This window comes from Spinacia oleracea, chromosome 6 (genome assembly GCF_020520425.1).
Source record: "Spinacia oleracea cultivar Varoflay chromosome 6, BTI_SOV_V1, whole genome shotgun sequence".
Lineage (NCBI taxonomy): Eukaryota > Viridiplantae > Streptophyta > Magnoliopsida > Caryophyllales > Amaranthaceae > Spinacia > Spinacia oleracea.
Genome location: NC_079492.1, coordinates 132,568,208 through 132,593,679, shown reverse-complemented (window position 1 = coordinate 132,593,679; position 25,472 = coordinate 132,568,208). Strand labels below are relative to the sequence as shown.

General features: G+C 36.7%; 3 protein-coding genes across 5 annotated transcripts; 2 read left to right on the top strand and 1 right to left on the bottom strand.

Annotated features, from left to right (window-relative positions):
* Nucleotides 1-7,085: 7,085 nt before the first annotated feature.
* On the top strand, nt 7,086-16,995 carry LOC110785862 (DEAD-box ATP-dependent RNA helicase 20). 2 transcript variants are annotated; one of them, XM_021990378.2, is made up of 10 exons: nt 7,086-7,298; nt 7,453-7,715; nt 11,156-11,335; nt 11,462-11,623; nt 11,842-11,996; nt 13,913-14,005; nt 14,486-14,571; nt 14,678-14,904; nt 15,569-15,614; nt 15,983-16,121. In XM_021990378.2, coding segments are annotated over exons 1-10 (1,269 nt in total). In that variant the 5' UTR covers nt 7,086-7,242; the 3' UTR covers nt 15,984-16,121. The 2 variants fall into 2 exon arrangements, with proteins under 2 accessions (XP_021846070.1, XP_021846069.1); XM_021990377.2 differs by lacking the exon at nt 15,569-15,614 and adding an exon at nt 16,597-16,995 and having other exon boundaries at nt 7,089-7,298; nt 15,983-16,216.
* Nucleotides 16,996-19,649: 2,654 nt separating this feature from the next.
* LOC110785826 (uncharacterized) lies at nt 19,650-21,358 on the top strand. The gene is made up of 5 exons (XM_021990339.2): nt 19,650-19,690; nt 19,928-20,060; nt 20,181-20,284; nt 20,370-20,541; nt 20,628-21,358. Exons 1-5 carry the CDS (start codon nt 19,650-19,652, stop codon nt 21,333-21,335), a joined length of 1,158 nt encoding a protein of 385 aa, XP_021846031.1. The 3' UTR covers nt 21,336-21,358.
* Nucleotides 21,359-21,655: 297 nt separating this feature from the next.
* Nucleotides 21,656-25,204, bottom strand: LOC110785861 (palmitoyl-acyl carrier protein thioesterase, chloroplastic). 2 transcript variants are annotated; one of them, XM_021990376.2, is made up of 7 exons: nt 24,714-25,181; nt 24,379-24,504; nt 24,061-24,194; nt 22,760-22,873; nt 22,495-22,672; nt 22,301-22,369; nt 21,656-22,144 (listed from the first exon to the last, which is right to left on the bottom strand). In XM_021990376.2, the coding sequence occupies exons 1-7, from the start codon at nt 24,906-24,908 to the stop codon at nt 21,929-21,931; spliced, it is 1,032 nt and encodes a 343-aa protein (XP_021846068.1). In that variant the 5' UTR covers nt 24,909-25,181; the 3' UTR covers nt 21,656-21,928. The 2 variants fall into 2 exon arrangements, with proteins under 2 accessions (XP_021846068.1, XP_056688332.1); XM_056832354.1 differs by having other exon boundaries at nt 22,099-22,164; nt 24,714-25,204.
* Nucleotides 25,205-25,472: the final 268 nt, after the last annotated feature.

Sequence of the window (25,472 nt, the reverse complement as noted above, 5' to 3'; positions counted from 1 at the left end):
TAAGCGCTATTAAAGAAATGCTGTCAAAGATTTACCGCCAACTTTTAAATTATTTTCTAATAGTGGATGTATCTGAAGCGCTATTAAAGTTATTTTTAAATTATTTTTAATTATTTATAATATACTAGAAAAACATTTCATTTTTTGCCACAAAATAGCACCATATATTGAAGAATAGTAAATAGTTGAAATTAATTTCCAAACCTCTATTAAAAGAATTTTTACAATTATCACCCTTACAAAACCGATTGCATAGATCTAAAATAAAAATTCTAAACATTAAACTATGCAAAATACATTAATTAATAATTAATAATTAATAGAATCGTATGTTTTTTGGTTCCTTCAACATAACCTAGCGATTACACAATTGTTGAACAACATGGCACACCCATTCGGTTCTTGCTTCGTCAATCCGCTCTTTGTCCTAACTTGAAAACTGTCAATCTGAAAAGTACTGCGAATCAATGGGGGCATAAGGATTCATATATATATATAGAAGGGAAAAAAACGAATGAACTAATATTACCATAAACAATAAGTGCCATACATGAAGGGAAAAAAATATGAACTTCACATTATAGGAATAGATTATGATGCTATTGGAAAAGAGTTGCAAAAATTGCCTTGCTGATAAATTGAAGCTAGAAAATAATATGCCTTGCTGATAAATTGAAGTTGTGCAGGTACTGCAATATCTAACTAAAGAGAAAGGCATTACCTGCAGCTTCACAATCTCCTATCATAAATTGTACTTGACCAGGTGAATCTAAAGAAGGCACTGAGGGGATTAAGTCTCTCACAAGCATCTGGGATGTCAAATCTGGGACAAAGTAACCGGTTACACAAGACAGTAGTAATCCAAGCAAGGAATCTAGTGATCCGATTTACTCAAAAACTCAAGTACAACGGCAATAAAAAACAATAACATTAACATTCAGAACCCATTAAAACTAAACTACACAGAATCTGTAGGGACTAATTATTATAATGACAATTCAAATAACTCGTAAATAAACCACAGGCTGATTATTATGATTGCTCAATGCAGCAACAAGTAAACAACTTCTATAACTAATGGAATCTCCAATTCTGCAAAGCTTCATCTTTGACTTAGATCAGCACTAGAGGATTGCAAGTTCTTTTAAAGAAAACAATTAACAAAAACATTTTATAGAAAACGTGATTCCACAGACAGTGAATAAGATCCTAAGCATAAATCAACCCCTAAGACCAGTAACATTGTGACATAAAAACAATGATTCTTACTCAGGCAAAGCCTTGCCTGAACCAATATTATACGATAACCAGGCCAATTAAGCTGCCTATTAAGCTGAGATTGCTTCGTCTATTAACCAGGCCAATTAAGCTGCTTACCCATATCTTTGAAGTAAATCCTTGTCTGAATGACTGAATCATTAAGATAAAAAAAAACCAACTGAAACCAAGGAATATGCAAAGTTATCAGGGTATCCTATCTTAAGCTCTTTACTCCTGTAACAATGAGGTCGTAGGTATCCAACCAATAAATAATACTTACACGAGCACGAGCAAGCTTCTTCACAAACATGGCACAATAAGACTGGTGCAATTTATAAACCAATTCGGTAGCATTATCAGAAAAACCCAACATCTTTATATCAGTCAGATGTTGTTCCTAGCATAACTATATTTGCAATTTATGATTCAACAGTCGAGATTTTTAATTTTACCAGTATTCTTTGTGGCTACAGGAAATTGAACCAAGTACAGATCCAAATAATCAAGGCGAAGTTTCTTTAAACTGTCTTTACAGGCTTCAAGTACATGTCCATGGTCAGATTTCCACAGCTGCAATTGGGATCAGATATGATACATGAGTGCAGTAGTCAGCTAGTGAGCCAGATATCTCCCAAAATTAGAAACACTGTCCCCTTTTATCCCTTTGAAAACAGACTGACCTTAGTGGTTATGAAAAGATCCTCCCTCTTAACAAGCCCAGTTTGAAATGCATCAGCAAGTGCCTCCCTAACCTCAGCTTCATTCTGGTAATCAGCTACAACAAAACTTAACTGCTTACTCATCGTAATCTTATCAACAAAGACCTGAAGATATATGTGCTACTGAACATCAGTATGTGTTCTCTACTTGTCATTCTAAGGCTCTTGCATAAAAATTGTTCTGAAGTAAACTGCCCCAAATTTTCGAAATACATCCTTCCAATTTAATATTCATTCTGAAACAAAAAACAAACAGTACAGAATCATATATCAACACAGCAACATCAGAAAAACACACTCTTCGCCTATTGACGGGCCATAAGTCTTCCATTATGACTGCAGGGCCTTAAAACCCAGATCATATTTGATTTCTTTATAGGCATAACAAAAGAAAATAAGTTGATTAAACAAGCAGCTTTTGATCGTTAAAATAAAGCCAGTAATGGACAATCTCAAGCAATTTAATTACCTCAGAACAGAATTTAATCTATCTAAAATGTAAATTTGCAAATGTAAATCATTAAAATAAAGCCAGTAAAGGGAAATCTTCAAGTTACCCATCTTAGATGAAACCCGCATATGCAAGTCCAAATTACAAGTGCTCATTACAAAACTGAAAATACAAACTATAGACTTCCAAACAATCGAACTGAATTAACTAACAGATTAAGAATAAGCACAAGGAGTAATTATAGTTTAGAGCTACCTGTTGTTGTAACTCCTCCAGATGTCAGAAAAAGCTTCCGGTTATTATTTTTAGAATGATTCTAACTTTAATTTTCTAAATTTTGTAGGAAGCTCTTAGAGGTGCTGCAACTATTGAGAAAAGTACTAACTTCTATTGTTCAAAAATAAATTATGTTGGAGCATTGAAAGTTTATCATTTACCATATTTACTTGTCATGTAAAGCTAACAACAAGTATAGAGCTGTAGAGGAACAACAAACTGAATGTTTAAATTCTCATGGGGCTCATGCATCTTCTTAAAGGTTGTATGCTTATACGAAGTACAAGTGAGCAAGTTGCAGATCAGTAACAAAGATAAGCTATGATAAAAAAAAATTCACTTCAGCTAAGAGCAGTTCAAGAAGAACAAATTTTGTTCCACAAAAAAATCAAAAATCTCAGGCAAATATATTGATTAATAAAAACCAGTTGAAAAAAAGTAACTCAGTACTACTCCATCCTGAAATGACAGTGACATTGTTTCCACCCTTGGCAATTCAACAACCCATCAAATTAAAAATCGGAACACAATAATGAAATCACATAATACTCACAACCTACATATACAAATTCAGATGACCAAAACCCATAATTTAATTAATTGTAATTGAATTCAAGCCCCCTTCAATTCCCCACACAACCAATTCAAGAAAATTAATTAACTATAACCCTACATTTCAAAACATAAAATTAAGAACAACCCAAACATAAATCAGCAAAACTCCTTAAATTTTATGGAGTATACCTTGAAATTCGATTTTCCACTCTTGCTGTGAGAAGGAAAGCCCCGCCACATGAAGGAAATTGCTACCGTGGGTTTCTATGCTCCGATTGTGATCGATTGACAATGCGAATCTGCTAACAAATTATAATACGTAATTACAAAAATATTTGAATACAATTTAATTAGAATTTTAATTGAAAATTTACTAAAATAAAAAACAAATCTGGCTCCGTCGTCGATCACCGATGTCGGCTACCGGAAGTCACTCACGTCGCTAGACCAGATGGAGTGGTTCCGTGGTGGAGCACTGGTGCGCCATGCTCGCGTAGTCCCAAATCCCCAAATCCTAATTCACAAACCCTAATTTCCTAAACTCAATTCCAAAGATGCCGACAAGAATGAACACAACAGTGTAGTTGTGCTTCCTATGATTTCCTTCCATGTCGGATCATTGGTTTTCGACGGCCGGTGAGAGGAGTTGGTGAGAGTAGAAGCATAGAAGGTAGGTGAGAAGAGAGAGAGAAAAATAACGAGGAAGGTGTGAGAAGGAGAGAAGGTAGGCACTCACAAGCCGCGTTCAGTCAATTTTGAAAGTGTATATATTTTTTTAAGTTTTTTCCTATAACATTTGAAAGCGTTTTTTAAGGAGCGTTATCATATGTATGAAAAATGACAGGGTATATCGGACAAGCGCTATAATATGTGTATTTATGACAGCGTATTTTTTATAAGCGCTATAATATGCTATATTTGACATTTTTGACAGCGGAAGGGGGAAAAACGCTATTAAATAAACGCTATTAAATGATATTTCTGTAGTAGTGTATCCTATACTTCTGTTGAGTCATCTTCTTCAATGTTAAGACAAGAATATCTAAGTTTGCCTCAATCTCTGGCAACAACTTCCCCACCAACCATTTGGTGGTCACTATGGGGTTAACCTCAAGCCTACCACACTGTCTGTGCTCCCCAGTCAATGATTTGATTGCCCAACTAAACTTATCCACCATTTTTGAGGCATGTATCCTCCAATCACAACCCTCCACTGCACAAACAACAGTGTATCTTCTACTGTCTGCCTTCTCAACACTCAACCCAAACCCCTCCTGTATGCAGTAGTCTCTTAGGACATCCAGAAAGGCCTCCCTATCTGTAAATATCAACCATGGTTCAAGCTTAATAGAACCATAGGGCTGCTCAACATATACCTTCCCATTCTTGTAATTCTTGTCCCTTTTTGAGCTCCCATCTAGACAGTCCTCAAATGACATATCATGGATGTCATCCCCCATACTTGCCAACTCCTCCTCCTCAACAATGAAATCCCCTATGTCTGATTCATCATCGCTGTCTACATCACCATCATCACTCCCAGATTCCTCAAAATCAAAATCCTCACTGTCTTCATCATCCTCACCCTCAAATATCACATCACCACCCTTATCCTTACATGTCCTAGCTTCCCTTTTGTTTCCCCTACTAGCTTTAGACACAAACTTTCCCATTTTTACTAGTGTGGGTTTCCCCACCCTAAACCCCTCAGGTCTAGCCCTTCCTGTTTTTTTGGGTTTGGTTGGGACAACTGGTTCAGGTCCAGCTTGCTCTGGTTCAGGTCCAACTTGCTCTGGTTCAGGTCCAGCGCGCTTGCTCTGGTTCAGGTTGTGTGGGCTGGGGTGCTCCCTGTGTTTGTTGGGTTGTTTCTGGTTCTGGTTCAGCTTGATGTGGGGGTGTTTGTGGTGTTGTTTCTTGTGTGTTTGTGGTTTCAGTGGGTTATGGGGGGGGGGGGGCAGGTTTTGGTGTCTTCTTTTTTGGGGTGAGTTTCTTCCTAGGTTTGGCCTTGGAAGGTTTCTTAGGAGGGGAGGACTCTCGCTCTGATTCAGGTTGTGGTCGAGAAACCCCAGGAAACACCTCATCAGCATCTAGTGTGTCATAAATCCTCACATACTCAATCCCATCATCCTCACAATCCACCACTGGAACCTCCATAGCAACTGTGTACCTAAGTTGTTCCTCCATTTCCCTCCTCAACCTCTCCTTTTCTTCCTCTTCCCTCCTCTGTTCTTCAGCCTCTCTTTGCATCCTCAAAAGCTCTTCCTGTCTCTCCCTTAACTTTTTTTCTTCCTCCTTTCTTTGCCTCTCAATCAAGGCTACAACAGACCTAAAAGCTACCCCTGGAGAATCTGTTTCCTCTACCCACAATTCCACTGTATCCTTCCCCCTATTCCACCCCCACATTCTCATCATCACATTATCATCTACCAATTCTACCTTCCCTTTGGGTGACTCAGTGTACAACCTAAACTTATCAGGCAAAAATACATTCTGCTTAGATGATTCCATAAATATATCTTGGAAAATGTCAATCAATTGACATCTATTAGTGTCCAGAATCCTAACATCAAAATCATGTGACTTATAGTGCAGCAACAACCATATTGCGGACATCCTAACACACAACACAACATCAACAAAAAACAAAAATTTCCATTACTAAGTTGACATGCTTAATTTCATGAAAACGCAAACAAACAAGTCATCTCCAACATCAAATGTCCAGAAACCCTAAACCCTAAATTTGCGCAACAGAAGTTTGTAAAAACAAAAAAAAAATGAGCGATTCACATTACATACCTTAATCGATCAGCGAGTAACCAAAGAAGGCGAAATTCACACTTGAACTTGAAATTCTACAGCTTCCTTACGCAATTCGCAAAAACCCCCTTTCTGAGAATTCGCGTGTGTTCAAAAACCCAGCAAACGACTTCTCCAACTCAATGTGCACCAAAATTTCCAGGCTTTTTGTGTGAATGATGATGCAGTTATGGTGGAAGAATGAGGAAGAACATGGGAAAGAGAGAGAGAGAGAGAGAGAGAAACAGTTTAAGGGTCACAAATTTTTTGAGCTGTAGAATGGGTAACCAGGGGTAGGGATGGGTTATGGCGCCCAAAAGCAAAATAAGGGCAATATAGAAAACTACCCTAACAGAGCGTTAACGTCCGTTAACTGTGTGGGCATTTGATGATATTGTTCGATTTGTCAGGGGTATTTGGTGAATTATTGGAACTTGATGGGCATTTGGTGAATTACATCAAAACTCAGGGGCATTTCATGAAATATCCGTATTTATTATTTAGCTGGATAAAATGAAACTTCGACCACCGATTAAATAGATCAGATCAAATCGGAGCTCGTAGACGCCAGTGATAAAGATGGATTGACGATATTGCTTGTCCTCTCCTCTCCGAACTGAAAGCTGGATAAAATGAAACTTAGACCATCGATTCGATAGATCGGATCAAATCAGAGCTCGTTGACGCCATTGATTAGATGTATTTAAGGTATTGCTCTCTCCTCTCCTCTCTTCTTAGGGTTTTTGTAAGTTTAGAGAGATTTAAGAGAAAGAAGGTGACTACCGTAAAGAGTATGAAGATGCAAGATGGAACAAAGGAAGTTGAGTCATCTACCGAGAAAATTAACTTTTTCGAAGAAGGATTTAGGGGTGTTATGGGCATTAATTAGATCGTTAGATATCATGTTTTGGCATTTGAAAGGGTAAGAATATCACCTACAATTTTGAAGCAAAATATTTACGAAAATGCTATGTTGTTCCAAAATTTTCCCGATCACTTGCATTAACTTGGAATTTGTCACGGCAAGAAACGATAAAGTAAAACTCCAAATAAACCCTCCTCTCCTCGCCTCTCCTCTCTCGCAAGTCCACCATCTTCCCCTTCCACTGTTTCTTCTGTTCTTTCTTCAACTCTCTCTTTCTCTCTCTTTCTCTCTCCTCCATTTTCACAACAATACAAATAATGAGTCGTTACGACTCTCGTTCTACTGACCCTACTTCCTACCGCGACCGTCGCAGGTAATCTCTTCTCCCCCCAATTCCTCACCCCAGAGGAAAAAGCATTTCACGAATTCAATTCAATTCAGTTCAATTCAATTTAATTACTTCGTCTTCAATTGAAGCCGATTCGTGCTTTTGTTAATGAACAATTTTTTGATAACGGTGGTTGCAGTGATTATGGAACCTCATCCGCCGGCGAAAATGGTGGCGGAGGTCGAATTGGGGCACCGGCTCCGAGGAGAGACTCTTCACCGCAACGGAAGTTGGATTTAGATGGATTGACGCCTTTTGAGAAGAACTTCTATGTGGAATCCCCCTCCGTTGCCGCCATGACTGACCGCGATGTTGAAGAGTATCGCAAAACAAGAGAAATCACTATCGAGGGCCGGGATGTTCCAAAGCCTATCAAAAGCTTCTCCGATATCGGTTTCCCAGGTCTCCATTGTTTTTCTTTAATTTTTTTTTAAAATTTTGCACATTTGAATTTTTGTTGGTTTTGGTTTTGATTTTGATTTTGATTTTGATTTATGGTTTTACATAGAGGTGCTTGCATAGTTAAGAGCAACTCCAATGGTGGAAAAAAGGAACTTGCTCACAAAAAAAAAAAAAAAAAAAAAAAGGTAGCCCACCATTGTTACAACAATGACATGAGCGGCTGTTAAAATCTTGTAGCTATTTTGGGCTACGTAGCTCAAAAAAACTATAGCTCAAATAAATAAATTATTTAAATTAAATATTATGGTGAGCTCCAAAGTATTGTAGCCCACCAATGTGATAATTTATAGTTTTAATCAATTGTAATTAGAAATCTGATATGGCAAACTTAGCCACGACATCTTCTAGCTCACCATTGAAGTTGCTCTGAAGTATTGTCAGAAGGTTAACTTTATGACGATTTCCATTATACACGCAGGTGTACACTATACCCGTACTATTATTTATTTGCTCATTTGGGAGGGCTTAAGGTGAGGGAAAACGGGTGTGCGGTACTGTGTGGATGATACAACTGATGAATACTGAAACTCTTTTGCGGACTAGCCAGGGATTAAATAACATAAGTTAGGTTTGAATTTATTGTATTTTTGAGTTGTGCCTATCACAAAAACTATGTTGTGGGAGGAATTGGGATTACATTGAAATTTTAAGCACGATGGTGGCTATGTCGATTGATATTATGTAGGAGGATACTGGTGTTTGAGCTTAAGAGTAGGATGTGTATAAACTGCTGTTTTTTGTTTGAATTTTATCTCTTGGGTGACATATTGTGACCTTTTAGTTTGACTTAAGGCCTTGTTGGTGTCGGGAATTCTTGAAGTTTATTAGGGAAGCTTTCACGGAGTACCAGACATTGTTGCCTGTTTTTGTGAATGATTAAATGGACACGAATACTTGATAGTTAGTGTCGGCATCTTGTATCCTCGGTGATTGAATGGGAGATGTATTGCATCTCTTCAATCTGGTTGTTTACCAACTAAATGTAAGGTGATTTAACGGTGTTGTTCAGTTGCTCCTGTCAGTGGCGGTTTTGTGGTAATGCATCACTTATTTCTCTGAAGCCTGTGTTTCTTACTTGAGCATCTAATTACTGACACACAGTATCCAAACGTTTATTATTTAATTATGGTTATCAAGTTATTCAGAATATCGATGTGATAACAAGCAAATCTTGTTCGTGTGTATTAAACTTAAACTACAACTAGTTCGGACTTGGGAGTGAAGTGATTTTTTTACTGCTTAGGTTGTCACGATAAAGGACAGTCTGGTCTGTGATCAAGGCATACTCCGTAACTCTGTTAGTCAACTTAAAGAGGAAATAGACTATAATCCTTAACTTTTTTTACTTTGAATTGTAGCTTCATGGACGACAATTTGCAATTTACGGGATTACAACTTTGACAATGTTTCTCACTTCATCATTTTTACTGTTGAACTGCAAATTCACACCAATGTTATTATGAATTATAAGTGGTATTTCTAGGAATTATGGAGCTATGACAGCTATCTCATATCATTCCGAATCTACTATATAGCTATTGAAAGCAGATTCTGTCCTCCTAGTTAGAGTTGTAAACTAGTAACAAAGCAAATATGCTGCTTACATTGAAGTAAATTTATCTTTTGTAGTTTATAAGTTTCATTTTTGTAGGTTATAACAAATATGTTATTAAGATACCTTTCATACCTAGGAGTTGTCGTCCTTAGTTTAAAAAAGCGCGCCCAAGGCGCGCCTAGGCGCAAGGCTCACCTAGGCTCAGCCTTCGGCGCCTTGAGCCCTCCAGGCTCACTGATGTCAACCAGGCGCGCGCCTTCGTGCGCCTTAGGTAAGGCGCAAGGCGCTTGCGCCTTGTGCGCCTTCAGTCTTCAGGCGCAATAAGATGACGTGGATCTTTTATTTACATTTTTTTCTTTTTTTAATGATATAAACACACCCCATGTGACCTATCAACCGTCATATCTCTACAACCTTAGCTTTTTGGGTAGTGGAAGTAGCATAATATGAGTTAATTTTCATATTTCCAACTTGTAATTACCATGGAAGGTTCTAATTTTGGCACTTCATCGACGGGATCACGCAATACTTGTGAACCGGCAAGAAAATATGGCACTCCAATAGAAATATGTTGTTTTGAGTATAAATTGTGTTGATTTTTTTCTATACCGAATTTAAGGTTTATTAGAAAATTATGTGCGCCTTGTATCCAAAAGGCGCGCGCCTGAGCCTTGCGCCTTGCGCCTAGGCTCCATGACCCTCGTGCGCCTTAGTGCGCCTTGCGCCTTTTTAAACTAAGTTGTCGTCATGTGTACACAAAAGGAGGGCTAGACCGCTAGAGAAAAAAGTTAATTTTCCTTGTACCATGATGTACCAGACTATCATTCTGTTTATGAATTCATGATTTCAAGAAAAGACAAGCTCTGCTCCTTGTGTATAACTTTGCTCCAACTATCCAACATCCTGAAAAATGAGAAGCTACCATGGGGAGGAATTGTTCTCAGGAGTCAGGAGTCAACTGCTTTCTTCCCTTAGACGTACCCACCATCTTAAAATGGTTTAACATACTAGCTTCCACTTCCCAGCCAACAAAGCCTTGAGGATAACTTCCAAAGAGAGAACCCAACTGCAGAAGGACACAATCAGACCTCATGATTTATATGCTCTGTAGTTTGTTTTTTCACTTCTTTGTTCCAGGAATGACAGACAAAAAAACTTTCTTTAGCTTAAGAAATTTGAAGATCTTTTCTAAACTAAATTGAGTGAATTCTACATCCACTTGCAGCATTGAGTCTTCCATTTTGAATGACAATTTCCTCTTCAAGTCCCAATCTGTCCAAGTGTGCCATCGTTTTCTAGGTCTTCTGCATTTCAGCTACGCAGGTAGTATGCAGTATATAGGCTACATTTCTATTTTCCTCCTATGGGCAATAGTATGTCCTAAACTGCTTCAGTAGTTGGTTTTAAACTTTAATAGTTTGCCTTGCTGTGGGACAGAAGTGCTTTGATAATTGTGGGTCTAGGGGTTGGGGTGCGGAGGGTATGCTTCAGTTGGAACTTAACTCTGGTGCCATGGAAAATCCACCCAGATACCGAATCACCTGGACTCCCACTTGGGACCTGGGAGTATTTAATATTAATGTTCTCTGTATAGGATTACCAATATGCAATTCTCTTTTATTTTGCTACTTTCTGAGTTCAACATGGTGAACTTATCTGTAATTTACGAACAAGACATGCAGAAATTACACTTGGAAATGTTAATCATTCTAATGCGGTGCCACCGCGTCTACTTATCTTTTCTGTCTGTTTTCAGTGAGTCCTTGCGTTCTTTTCACGCTGTTTCCAGTGATTAAATTATAAATATGTACCTTTTCAACTGCAGACTATGTCATGGAAGAGATTAAGAAGGCAGGCTTTACTGAACCCACTGCTATTCAAGCTCAAGGATGGCCGATGGCCCTAAAGGGTCGTGATCTAATTGGTCTAGCAGAAACAGGATCAGGGAAAACACTTGCCTACTTGCTACCTGCTATAGTCCATGTCAATGCTCAGCCAATTTTATGTGAGTATTGGCTCTTTGAGTCTTATACTATAACTTCTAAGTTCTAAGCCATCTTCTCTGTTTTCTGCTAAACCTGTCTGCCTCTGTTACTTGACTGCATCAACTTAATTTCATATCTTTCTTCAGCTCCTGGTGATGGTCCAATTGTATTAGTTCTGGCGCCAACTAGGGAACTTGCTGTACAAATACAACAAGAAGCCACTAAGTTTGGCACTTCTTCAAGGATTAAAAATACCTGCATATATGGCGGGGTTCCTAAGGGACCTCAAGTTCGTGATCTCCAGAAAGGTAGGTGCTGCTTGAGTTTGAGATGACTTTGTCCATCAAAAGAGAGGGGACAAGGATATTTGAGATGCTTTCCTATCATATTGCGACTTTCGTGATCTGCGGTTCTTGTTTTAGGTGGTACACAAATTCATTATTATTAATTTTTGTCTTGTATTAAGGAATCTGATCATTTAGTTGATCGGGTCTCTTACACATAAAGATGTACTGTTTTTCTGCAGGTGTCGAGATAGTGATTGCAACACCTGGAAGGTTGATTGATATGTTGGAATCCCACCATACAAATTTGCGTAGAGTGACCTACCTTGTGTTGGATGAGGCAGATCGAATGCTTGACATGGGATTTGAACCTCAGATTCGCAAAATTGTGAATCAGGTATGCGACAGTCAGCATCATCTCTGTGCATTTTGAATTTCTATTCAGTATCATTATGTCTTTATTGTCATGATAGAACTTGGTCAGAACGTGTCACACTATTATCTCTTATGAAGGGGAAAGGTTGAGCTGAACTGACGTGAAGTACTTCCATATTACTAGTGATTTCACCTTACTACACCTCCCAACATAACTATCTTCATCCTCTTTTGGCTCTTCCCTTGATGGGATGAGTACTTATTTCAATATTTCTACTTGTTGGTATTGCCACTTGCCACGTCAAAAGATGGCTGTTGGACTGAATTTTTATTCTGCCCCCATCTCTTTTTAGGGATTGTATGATTGGGGGGAGAGGTTAAACAAAACAACGGAGAGTGTTCCTTGGAACGGTAAGTATATTTTTAGGCTGAAGCCCTGAGCAGATGCATGTTGGTCAACGAGTTTTTAACTCAAAGCTCAACAGTCGATTAAACTATCACTTGAAAGTTGAAACTGCCAGTCTTACATGTTTCTTGTGTAATTCACTTGTCTCGGTTTATGTTACTCTGACTCTAATTCATGTTAGATACTCAGACATTTGACACTTGGTAAGGGTGAGGAACCCTTACCCGACAGTCCTATTTTCACCTGGACACCTTAAGTATCTTGATCCGCATCTTTGTTGAGAAAAACTACAAAAATAGAGGGAAAGCAAAGTGAAAGTCATGCAATATGTACTTGAAAAATGGTTTGAGGTATGAATTTAACCAAAACTGGCCAACAAGTTAATCAAATGTATATTGTAGGTGTATCCATAATGTGAAAACACATGCTAAAGTCTTTTGGAATCAGGGATATATTCATGAATGCCATGTCATTATCATTCATCATTATCTTACCCCATTGCCTCAAAGAGGCTCCCGCAAGAAGCGGGGTAAGGGGGGGTCGGACATACACAACCTTACCCCTGCAATTGCAGAGAGGTTGTTTCCAATTGATCCAAAAGCGATAACGGGACGACCATCTTCTACTTCATGGAAAGGAAGCGAAGAGGTATTAAGAGCCATTTTGATTTAGTCCATTACATCCCACAGGCAAAAGAACAAATGAATCTTTGGCTCCATTGGAAATGGACAATCATGAATGCCATGTCTGAAAATTTTAACCTCGGTCCTTAGCGTGTCTCAAGTACTTGTACCCGACACTCATCCCGTCCCTGAGAATCACTCAGTTGAAGAAATTTGTTAATAATAAGGAGAATGTAGTTTAAAATGCATAGTTCGTTACTTACCATATCCTCACTGTCAGTTAAGGAATCCCTGAATAGGCACCATGGAGCCTAAGTCTCATTGCAGGTTGTATTGTTCGGCAGACTTTAGTTTGGATTTACGGTGGTTGGTTCAATCCTGCTGTGTAATTTTTTTGATAATTGTTTTTGTTACCTGGTGTCTCGGGCTCTCAGCTTTGGGTTATTCCTAATGGAAACTGGGGGTTTAGCTTGTGTGTATCCTTATAAAGTGGTGAATTAGACTGCATCTTAAATACGGAGTAATTAAATTTCAGCTGCGTTGTTCTGGGTACCTTTGGTGTTGTAAGCTTGTAACTTTTCTGTCACTTCAGAAAATTCTCTCTTTTACGTGTATGTTTCAGAAATAGGCATTTGGCTTGTAAGCTTAGTATAGTCAGCTCATGACATTAGGTTTTACGTATATGTTTCAGACTAATGTTCCAGCCATTACAGGTAAAGGTAATAAGTTTCATAGCAGTCGTGGCTCTTGTGGCCATGCATGTGCAAGTAGTACTTTCTTTTGTATTTTTTGCTCTCAATTATATCCTGATTTATGTGGACTTTCCCTGCTGAGCTATCAAGAAGTCGTAACTTCCCCAAATTCGTTTTTGATAGATGTTAACATTGTGTCATTCTTCCCTCAATGCAGATTCGACCAGACCGTCAGACACTATACTGGAGTGCTACATGGCCAAAAGAGGTTGAGCAACTAGCTAGGCAGTTTCTATATAATGCATACAAGGTAACATTTGACTTTCCATAAATTATTTCAGGACTGTGAACCCACCTGGTTCATTGGTGCTGATGATTACATCAAATTAAGTACACCTGAAATTGGTGAGTTATTTGGATAAAAGAAATGAAAAATTAGGTGACTTTAAGAAGGTGGTTATTAGTACTAAAGTACCAAGTACCAACCATGAATCGCAAGTGGTCTTTGCCCCCTCCAACCTCCACCCCTTACCAAAAAAGGAGAATAATGCCATTGTCATCTGTGAAATGTCGCAGTCCCCACTTTCAGTTGTGTTTCGAGCCATTGGATACTTAATGATACTTGTTGAAGATGTCAGATATCTTTACAGATGTATTTTAGTTTCCTTTTATTAGTGATGATGAATTGGATGTCCCTTGTTTTAGATCTTGTCTTGTGTTACAATGTTAGATTTTGTGAGGATGTCCATTGAGAAATATTTTAAGGTAGCTTTTTCTTGGGCATCTGCAGGTTGTCATTGGGTCTCCCGACTTAAAGGCTAACCATGCAATTCGTCAGATTGTGGAGATCCTCTCTGAGAATCAAAAGTATAAGAAGTAAGGAGATCTTTGTCCCTTTAAACACAAAGCTTAGAGCGTATCAAATATCTTGGCTTATCGATAATGTCAGCTATCTGCGACTAACCTTTGTAATATATTCTAGACTAGTGGATCTGCTGGAGGATATAATGGACGGAAGTCGAATTTTGGTGTTTATGGACACTAAAAAGGGTTGTGATCAGATTACCCGGCAGCTTCGCATGGATGGTTGGCCTGCTCTTTCAATTCACGGGGATAAGAGCCAAGCAGAAAGAGATTGGGTGCTGTCAGAGTTTAAATCTGGCAAGAGTCCTATAATGACTGCTACAGATGTTGCGGCTCGTGGTCTAGGTATGCTTTCTACTTGACTATGCTATAATATTTCAAACCATCCCATTGTCAGTGCTGCACTACAGTTTCACCTACTGTCTTGTCTGAAAGATTGAAGCCAAGGGCCTAAGACAATTGAGGGGCATCTTAGTATTTTTTTTTTGGAGGTGAATCCTAGATTATGTCCAAGGTCTCAACAAACAACCCATAACTTGCTTATGAGTAATAAGCAAATTGAATCTATTTCTTGTTTCCAACTGGTGCCCAGACCTGGTGCTCCTAAATTGCATAGGTTGAACGCATTCAGGGACCACAATACTTATATTTTTCAGAAGTTAATATGGAAAATTGGATTTGAGATATGTAATTAGGTCCCAAGTCCCAACAAACAAAATAGAGCTGCTTCTCAGAACTTGCTGTGAGTCTAACTAACAGAACTCTGAAGTTCTTGTCAACAAGGTCTCCTATTAGTCAGAAACAAGGCCGGCTTATTGGTGTGAACAACAGAAAATTGTGAGACTTGATATATCTAAGAGGATTGATGTCCCCTGTTCCTGTATAAAAGAAAAAGAACTTAGTTGTTTACATGAGTACTATTATATTGTTTTTACTCGGTATTCACTTGATTTTCTGTTTTTCTCTTGGTATGCTACATGGAATAAACACCATGTTTCACAAACTGCAGGCCAGATGCCTGGGAAGCATTACCTTGTGATCCGCTCATATATTTGGTGAGAAAATTATACTATGGTGTGTGTGATCCTTTGATGAGTTTCAACAATTGTCATCAGTTCTGCACTCCATAGTAACCAAAAAAATGCCGAGAGAAATATACTTGTTAATGTACCCAATAGTGAACTAGAGTTTGTCGGATAATTTTTTTTTAAATGCTGTTCAGCCCTCAAGTAATGTAGCTATAAATTTTAAAAGAAGTTCATCTTCTTTGTTTTATACCCTAATGCCTTAGCCCTTATTGTTGTTTTCTACTTTTCTCGGTTCTTACGAAATTGTGAAGTTGTAAACAATACTCTAATAGTCCAATGCCTTGGCCCTCATTGTTGTTCTCTTTCTTACAAAATTGTTAACTAATTTGTGACAGATGTGAAAGACGTGAAATATGTAATCAACTATGATTTCCCTGGTTCACTTGAAGACTATGTTCACCGTATTGGTAGGACAGGGAGGGCTGGGGCGAAAGGAACAGCATACACTTTTTTCACAGCTGCAAATGCCCGATTTGCAAAGGAACTTATTGCCATTCTTGAGGAAGCTGGACAGAAGGTCAATCCTGAGCTGGCTGCTATGGGCAAAGGTGCTCCACCCCCTTTAGCTGGTAAGTTGATTGTGTTTGAGGTCGGTGTTCAGTTTTACCATGTCATTAAGATCACAGGGTCGTTCTCCAGTAATCGTAAGAACTTTTCTGGACTCACTTCTGCTACAATGCATCTAGAGTTTAGATACATGCTGCAGTGCTTTATTTTGGGCTGTGGTAAGAGTCTTTTGACAGTTCGATGATGACTTGATGAGTGAACCAATAGCACAAGTTGTTGTGGTTAGTTTTAGAGATATCCTGAAAATTTTAATGGTACTCAATTTTCCATAGAAAGTAGTTTTATACTCGGTATGTATTAATAATTGCAGAATTCTTGCAATTTTATTCGTAGTGTGCATTTCAGCACAGAGCTCAAACTTGTATCTGTTTCTTTGTCTCAGGTGGTATGACAGAACGGAGGAGCCGATACAGTACCGGTCGTTCTTGGAGCTAATAGATAATGAACATACGATGTTTATTCCCCCTCGTTACATTATTTGTTTCCTTAAGCATTCAGCTTCTGTAACTTAATGCCGGGGTTAGACTAGGATGATGCTTCGGATGGTTTTGGAAGGTTATGGAGTTTCAGATAGTGTCTTTGTATAAATACTGTATCCAGAGGCTCCCGGTGCGCATAGTTGCATAGATATCTAAGTCGATATGAGACAGTGGATGTAATAGAGTTTTCAAATCACACTAGTTCTCCTACCAACAAAGAGTGGTTCTTTGATGCTCTCCTTTGTAGACGTACTTGAATTTATTTAGAAGAATGGTTTTTTTTGGCTATGCAATTAAAGAAATTGTGTAACCTTGTTCAAATCTGACAACCAACTCCAAATTGGGGAGGGTATTATCTTACAGGGATTTGTAGCCATGTAGCTATGAGGACAATCGTATATCCTTGAGGTGTCTGAGGGCGATCAGAAACCAATTTTTATTCATGGAGGGCTTGACATGTGGCACATGGGGATCAAACGTTATTGTTGTTTTTATTTTAATAGCAAAATGACATTTTAGAGATGGTGGAAAAATGTTGCATAATTATAAAATTATGAGGTGCATTAGATTAATGACAAGTGTTACCTTGTTTGATGATATTTTTAGTGTTTGATAAACGTTGCTAAATGTTGTTCGTGTTGGGGGATAGAGATAAAATATTACTCCGTATATTTTACTCCCTATTAGGTTGAAGTTCAAATTTTTGGTGTTTGATAAACATGCTCTTGACGATAACTTTGATCTTTGGGTTTTTTGAATTGAAACTTAATTATGTAGTATAACCGAAGACCGGATGAATTCATGAACGATTAACGGAAGTGTAGTTGTCCTAAAACATGTTCCTATTTTGCATCGAAATGAAACTTAATTATGAATTTACCGTCCACGCAAGATCGGAATATGGTTCATTTTTCTTTTGGTTTTCCAGGGAGCAAACCGTTATCTCAATTAGTTGTTTACATTTTAATACTTCGTATACCAATTAAATTTCAAAAGGTCTTGCGCGCATAATGTAATAAATTTATTGTACACCAGAGTAAAAGTTGACTCAAAATATTTAAAAGTTACATTTATATATGTAACTAGATTAGGTCCCGTGCATGCACGGATAATTTAAAATTATGTGACTAATTTTTTAAATTTTTTTATATTTCGTAATTTATTTGACTGAAATATTTCACTCCTTAAAGTTACTGCATGATTAATAAACGTATTTATGTAATCATTTAATTCGGATGACTCAATTTTCGCCATACTACGTATTACGTATTTTATATGCTTGATATGCTAATTTGACCAAAATACTTGATATACTAATATGTTGATTTTTATATGTTAAGTTATATACTAATATGTTGATTTTAATTTAGGTATATAATTTCTGTAATAGATAATTTCCATAACATGCACCGTAGATTATGATTCTATATCGTTTTTCCTTTTATTTTTTTGCAGTTTCACGATTATCTATCAAATCTATTACTGTAATCTATCAAATCCTTCATATTCTGTAATACACAATTTTAGTTTTAGTAATTTAAGAGCAAAAGGAGAAAAAAAAAATTGACGGAAAAAAATCGCACCAGGAATCGACACGTGTCATTCCTGGTGTCTCTTTTAGTATATAGTAATAGATAGTAATCTATTTTTTAGTGATAAATATTGTACACCACTTATAAATAAGAATTTTTGTAATTAGTACTATGTAGTTATTAGTAGTGAGTCTTAGGGAATAGGGAATCTGATTCATGGATAAGAACTATTTGATCTAATAAAAAAAACCTATCAAACCTTCACATTCAGATAAATATTGATACACACTTCAACTTTTCAAGCAATCAAATATTATGATTTAGGCTAAATGATTGTTATTAGGAAGCTAAGGAAACTAAATCCGATTCTATATATTAGTTATTTGTGAAAATTATAAATTTTGAGATTGTTTTAGGCTAAATGATTGTTATTAGGAAGCTAAGGAAATTAAATACGATTCTATATATTTACATAGACACTACGCAACTTCCTTAAAAAAAGAAAAAATAATAAACTTGTCTAAAAGTTTCGAATGACCCCCATTGTCAACGAAGTCTGGTTTCGCCCCTACTTACATTGTAAAAAATTGTGTAATTAATCAAATGGGATTTTATCTTTATATCACCTAATTATTATTACATTATTAAAATATAATGGGATTTTATTACATAATTAAATTAATAATAATTAAAATATAATGGGATTTTATTACATTATTAAAATAATATCTTTATGGCCTAATTATTATTACATTATTAAAGTTTCGAATGGCCCCCATTGTCAACGAATGGGTTTCGCCCTTGACATTGTAAACATTATTATTTTAATTATTATTATTATTATTATTTCAATAAGTTCAATAAGTTCAGATAAGTTTTAATAAGTTTCAATAAGTTTCAATATGTTCAGAAAAGTTCAAAAAAGTTCAGATAAATTCAGGTCAAATAATTTGAACAGAACGCACCCTTAATAAACGATTTGGTTCCTTAAACGGCTAAGGAAAGGAAAAGCGTACCTTAAACTGATATTCAAACCAAAAATTATACTACGTCAGTACATGGTACAACTGCACAAGTCAAACTTGTTACCTTAAACTTAAATAATTAATTTTAGCACGTAACCCTCAAAATTGGTTTATTTTTTTACTCCTACCAAGTAAAAAAAAAAAAACTAAAATGTAGAAAAAGAAAAAGTTGGGTTAATCATGAGTAATTGAAACGTGGGTTGACTATATAACTATATTCTTGTAGCAATGCAACATGGGTTAGCGGTTACTGCAGATTAACCACTTGTTAAGCATACACGTTAGTATTAAATTAATTGAAATATATTGTTTATTAATTCTTAATCTCACCATTAAAAACTAAATTATGAGCTTCTGCTTAGTTAATTAATTCTCCAGTAAACGTGAGGCTTGACAAACATGTTTGACATCTTTTTTGGATGGAGAAAAGCCTCTACGTGGTAATTTTACATTAACATCTCATTCATTCATGTTATATATATTTGTTTTTGCTTAGTGTTAGTTAATTTAGGGGAGTTTCAATAGAAACATATATATGAGAAAACGAATGATCGAGTGAGGTTTTACACTTTTACTTACTGTGTGGTGTGGTGTGTACATATATGGTGTCCTACAATTTTGTTTGATTTATTTTGGTCATTCTGTAACTGATCATCTGTGAAATACTATTTTGGCAGTAAGAAATTGATCAAGAAAGTTCAATGCCGATTGAAGCTTCTGAAAAGCAAAAGATTTGCCATGAGCAGGTATTTAAGAGAAGACATTGCTCAGCTTTGGAAGAATGGATATCACCACATTGCTTTCAACAGGGTAATTATTAATTAACTGCACAATCTGCTATATATATATAATTTGTTCATGCTCGATCAGCTCGTAACATATGCATCTGAATCTCGAAAATTGAAGTTATAAATTTATGATTTTATGCAGCTTGACCAACTATGCATGGATGAAGATATGATATTAGTGTACGAATTGTTGGATCAATTCTCCGAGTTCATAATACTCAACTTTCGACACATTCGTAGACACAAGTATGTACGTTATAATGTATGTAGCTCGATGATTTAATTTGTGTTTTTGGTTATTAATTCAAAAATCCAAAATCTATATTTGAAGGGATCTTCCCAAGGATGTAAACGAGGCTGTTTCAACCCTCATCTTCGCCTCTGTAAGATGTGGTGATCTTCCGGAGCTTAGGCTTCTCAGGAATCTCTTTGAGAAGCGTTATGGTCATAAGATTACAGTCGCCGCTGTTGAATTGCACCCTGGTAACCTTGTTAACTTACAGGTATATATGCTTAGCTTAGCTTAGCTTGCATATTTTGTCAGTAATATTCGAGCATTAATTACATTTTTTCGCCAAAAATATTGCAGGTGAGAGACAAGCTTACCCTACAATCAGTTCCAGAAGATGTAAAGAAGAAAGTGTTGGATGAAATAGTCAAAGATTTCTTCTTCAAACCAAAGTTTTCACTGCAGGCTATCACTCAAGTTAAAGGGAAAGATGATGAATGTGTGATAGAAACGGGTGCTATTCAAGTATGGAAAGCAGAGGAAAAAGGAAAAGTTGGGTGTTGTTCACAAAGCTCAATCGATTATCAGTACTGTGATCATGATTCAGTGGTTTACCTGAATGATGTACAGGAATTCAAGTCCCTTACCAAGCAAGGAATGGACAAGTACTGCGTAGATGATCAGGATCAAAGATTCTTCATGTTCACCTCGAATTTAACTATGGAAATGATAAGACAGGGATCAGAATCTAGGGTGACACAGTTTGTTGAAGACGTCCAACATGAGAATTGTTACAGTTATATAACATATGAACCATACTACTTTAACATGAATGGTAGCAATGATGGTGTTGAGGTGAGTAAGTGCAGGGCTGTCGTGCCCTATGTAAGGGATGCAACGAGACTGGAAATGGAGATGAAGAAAACAGAAATCTGTGAATCAAATTCTTTGAAACCAGAGAATAACAAGTCGATATCTCCAAAGCATGTACACCCCAAGTTGCCAGATTATGATGAGATAGCAGCTATGTTTAGAGCTCTTAAGAAACTTCATCAACTAACTCTTTAATTAAGCATCTCTTGTTCAATTCAATTCCCCCCTTAATTAGCTAGATATTATTATTCTTTCTATTCTTTACTCTGTATTATTTGACAGGATTATCTTTGTATTGTATCACAGGCACACAGCTTTAACTTATTTCTTTGAAATTACTTTTAGATATGTGCTACATTTAGCAAGCCTGTGGCCCTGTGGTACTAATCAGTAATCATGCATGTTGGACACAGGTAGGTGCATGTACGCTCTAGGGTTAGACTTTCTGACTCGAAATTGTGTCAAAATTTCCATGGTTTTTGGTGTAGCAGAGTTTTAATATGAATAGTGGAGCGTTGGAATAACCAATCTAGTAACACAAATAAGTTTTCACAAGTTACAAACTCACAAGGCAGGTCAGGTTGAGTTTGGCCTTAATCTGAAACTAAGAAATGCAACAAAGTCGAGTACATGAAGTAAATGTAGGTAGGGGGAGGGGTGGTCCTAAAACCCGTACTTTATATCTCTGATCAATGTCACATGATTCAGAAACCCGTTGATGATATGATATGGTTGTAACAAGTTCGTTATCAACTCGTGGTGAAAAAAAGATGTATTATACTTGTTCACTAATTACGTAGTAATTTACTGGACTTCGTCCATGAGGTTCTAGCTCTTGCAACTTCCTTGCCATTTTCCAGACGAAGTAAATGATGATATTCGTCAGGAACTTGAGCAGATGCAGCTGAGAGGGATTGCAACACACTATCTCTCCCACATTCTCTCCTGTACTCCAATGTTATCGATCTCAGTTCATAGTTTTCCCTCACTGCTTCCGGGGTTCCCTGCATCATTAAGCCGGAAACTAGCAGAGCTGATTATTTCCAACTTAGACTCCATATGTTGGCGGATTTATACCAGTAAAACAGATCAATTATTATTGATCCAATGTACTTGAAAATAACAGATTGAAATTGAGAGATATCTCATGATTAATGTACCTCAAGAATCCAGCATATGTACTTGACATTATTGACATGTTGATTGGGATCCAAGTCGAACCATAAAGGCTGCAATTTCAGAAATTTTTAATCATAATTAAAACTACATTATCTTAAACACATGCAGGAAGTTGATCAACGTAACTGATAATATAGTTTAGGAGTATTTAGCATAAAATTAACGGTGAATGCACCTTAATTCCTCCAAGGATATAATCGGCTTTGTCTTGATCAAGTTTATGTAATTTCCTGAGCTTATCCTCAGTAAGAGGGGGATCAATGTAATCCTTGACATAAGGATCTCCTTTAGCTTTGATCTCCTCTGGGATTTTTGATAGCCTCCTCGTTTTCTCATTAATCATCACAAACTCACTGCATTTCATTTGCATATATAATATAATCATCATAATTTAACTACATACATCCAAGTTTGTACAAGTTTCAACGAAGAGCTAGAACCTGTCAACTCGCATGATATTGTTTCCTGTACTTGCATCAATTAGTCTAGAGCTACATGTGAGGCAATGTTTTGTTAAGCCTGAGCACCAAGTCTCCACTTGAACAATATCTCCCCTGCCAATGGATCCGAATCAATAACAATAACCTGGTATTCAATGCCATCTAGCTACATCAACCACCCTTCTGATTCTCTATGTACGATTGCACACACAAAATATATAGTTTTTTTTTGTGTTAGCATCCGGCCGGTTCACCCTTAGGGCTAATCCGGATTCGGGGCGAGTTATGGGTGGTTAGGTTCCAGTCCCCTCCCAATTGTTGTTGCGAGGGATCGAACATGGGTTCTCCCTACCAAGTTCAGCCCCAATCACCACTGAACCAACAAGCAATTGGTACACACAAAATATATAGTAACACACGTTGAAATTTCTGTGAATTTAGAACCAATTAAAACATCCTAAAATGTTGGCCATTTTGGGGAATAATTATCCTACCATATATAAATATCAACCAGTAGAAAAAAAAAAAGTGGCACATAAGTGGTACACAAATGTAGAGCAATGAGAATCATGGGATAGAGGATTTTGACTCAGAGAAAGGTGGGGGACAAGAGTGAACAAAAATACTTGATTCATTCCTAAATATTTGTTACTTTAACAACTTTCTTAAGTATGTCCCATATTATATGAAGTATTGTTTTAAAAATATCAAATGTATACTCCATTAATCGGCTATTTTAGTTCATTATATATAGTTGGAGATTATCAATGTATCATAACGTTATTGTTTTAGTTAAACACATAATTCATACTCCGTCTTAGGCTTTAGTTTTGTGATTTCCATCATGACCCATAATTTAACATTTTTCCACAAACTTAAAACACGAAATCACATCCATCTACGAACTAAAAAAGATTGGGCAACCTAATATTACTTTAAATATGTTAGAATACACTCTTAACATGTTATACTATTATTAAAACGACTATTATTACGAAACAGATCCGAAGAGTAATTCACTAATTCGTCGTTACATACTTGCATTTCCCGATTTAATCCGGTGCTGGACCCAATCAATGACAAGTGTACTGAATATGACCCAACATTTTCATTAATGAATAATACAGTAGGTAGTTGGAAGGTAGAACCGTAGAATAGTACAATTCAACATTTAAACCTACCTAAATTCATCCAAAAATTAAATTCATGCAAAAAAGAGAAAAGTATTTCTTGATTAAAAATTTAAATGTCTTTTTCTTCTATTAAGAGTATAATTAATTAATGTAGTAATTAAACCATACCATGAAGGATAAGATTCGACTTGAACATGCATCCTTCCAATAACCCATATTAGGTTTCGACTAGTCATCTCCTTTGACACACCAAATCCTTCCACCACTAGTCCCGAACTTTGGAATAGGTTCACCCCCGTTTCCTGCATTCGATTTCATCATGTAAGCTTACAAACTGTAGCGCCTGTCAAGGGACCAACTCAACCAAAAGCTTAAGCTGATGGTTGAAGCCCCAAGATTAGTTTTATACTCTATCAGCGCCACAATTTTTTCCATATATTCTAAAATAGTACTCCATATATGATTTTGTAAAGTTCGGGATCAAACCTGTGTATAATTAAGCAAAGCCTCCAATGATGCTTTTTGATGGATATCAAGCTCATAAAGTCTAACCAGGAATTTTTGACCCACTACGTACTCATCTAGTGTATACCTTCTTTTTTCGGGTTCAGTCTGCACACGAAAATCACCAAAAAGACGACTCTAAATCCGTCTTATAGATTCAAAACTTGTCAAAAAGTGTAAGTTGGTGGTTGAAACGCCAAGATTGTTTTATGCTTTGTCATCGACAATATACAATTTAAAATGTATTAGTTCGAAGGACATAATAATTAAACCAATCAGCAACACGATTAGCCTCACCATAAACAGGAAGTACATACCTTGGTGAAATTGTTGAGCTTCAAAGGGTCTTGAACATTATCAAGCTTAACTTGCAATCTTGTAACTTGAGAAGGTAAATTTGGTCCAAAGTTGTAGAGAAGTGTGGCATTATTGTCGGTTGATCGTCCTCTGAATAACTTTGATGGAGGGATCGTTAATGGAAAGTTTGATAAAACAGCTGAAATTGAAGGCATTTTGATTATCTTAGATCAAATACAAAACTCACTCAAAATTATAAAGTTTTGTATTTGATCTTAGCAAACTAAAACAGAAATGTTGTTTTTTAATATGGCTTTTAAAGCTCCTCTTGCTTGTAGGTGTTGGGGAAGCTGTTGAAGTTTTTGTAGGAAGTTTGATTTTTTTGGCTCCTCTCATTTAATGAATTTGAAGTGTGGCTATGTTAGCAACACTGACATTGTCATTACTCATTACTCTTGTGCCATGATGTCCTGTTTTCTGAATGTTATTTTAGGTAAGAAGAATTGTCTTATCAGGTCAAGTCAACCCGATTCGAGATAGTGGGTTAGACCCTTTTTGAATATTGTTGGGGAGTAAGGGGTTTTCTGAATGTGAATGTCACTTGCACAACATAATAAGTAGAGCTTTGTTTTTGAAATTGAATACTTTGCTTTTGGGTTGTATAGTTTTGAGTAATCATGGACAATTCCCTAAATTCATACACTGGCTAGGCCTAGATTACTTACCCCCTAGAAAAAGAGGTTATACTTGTGATTTGTGAAACTTATCAGTACAAATTT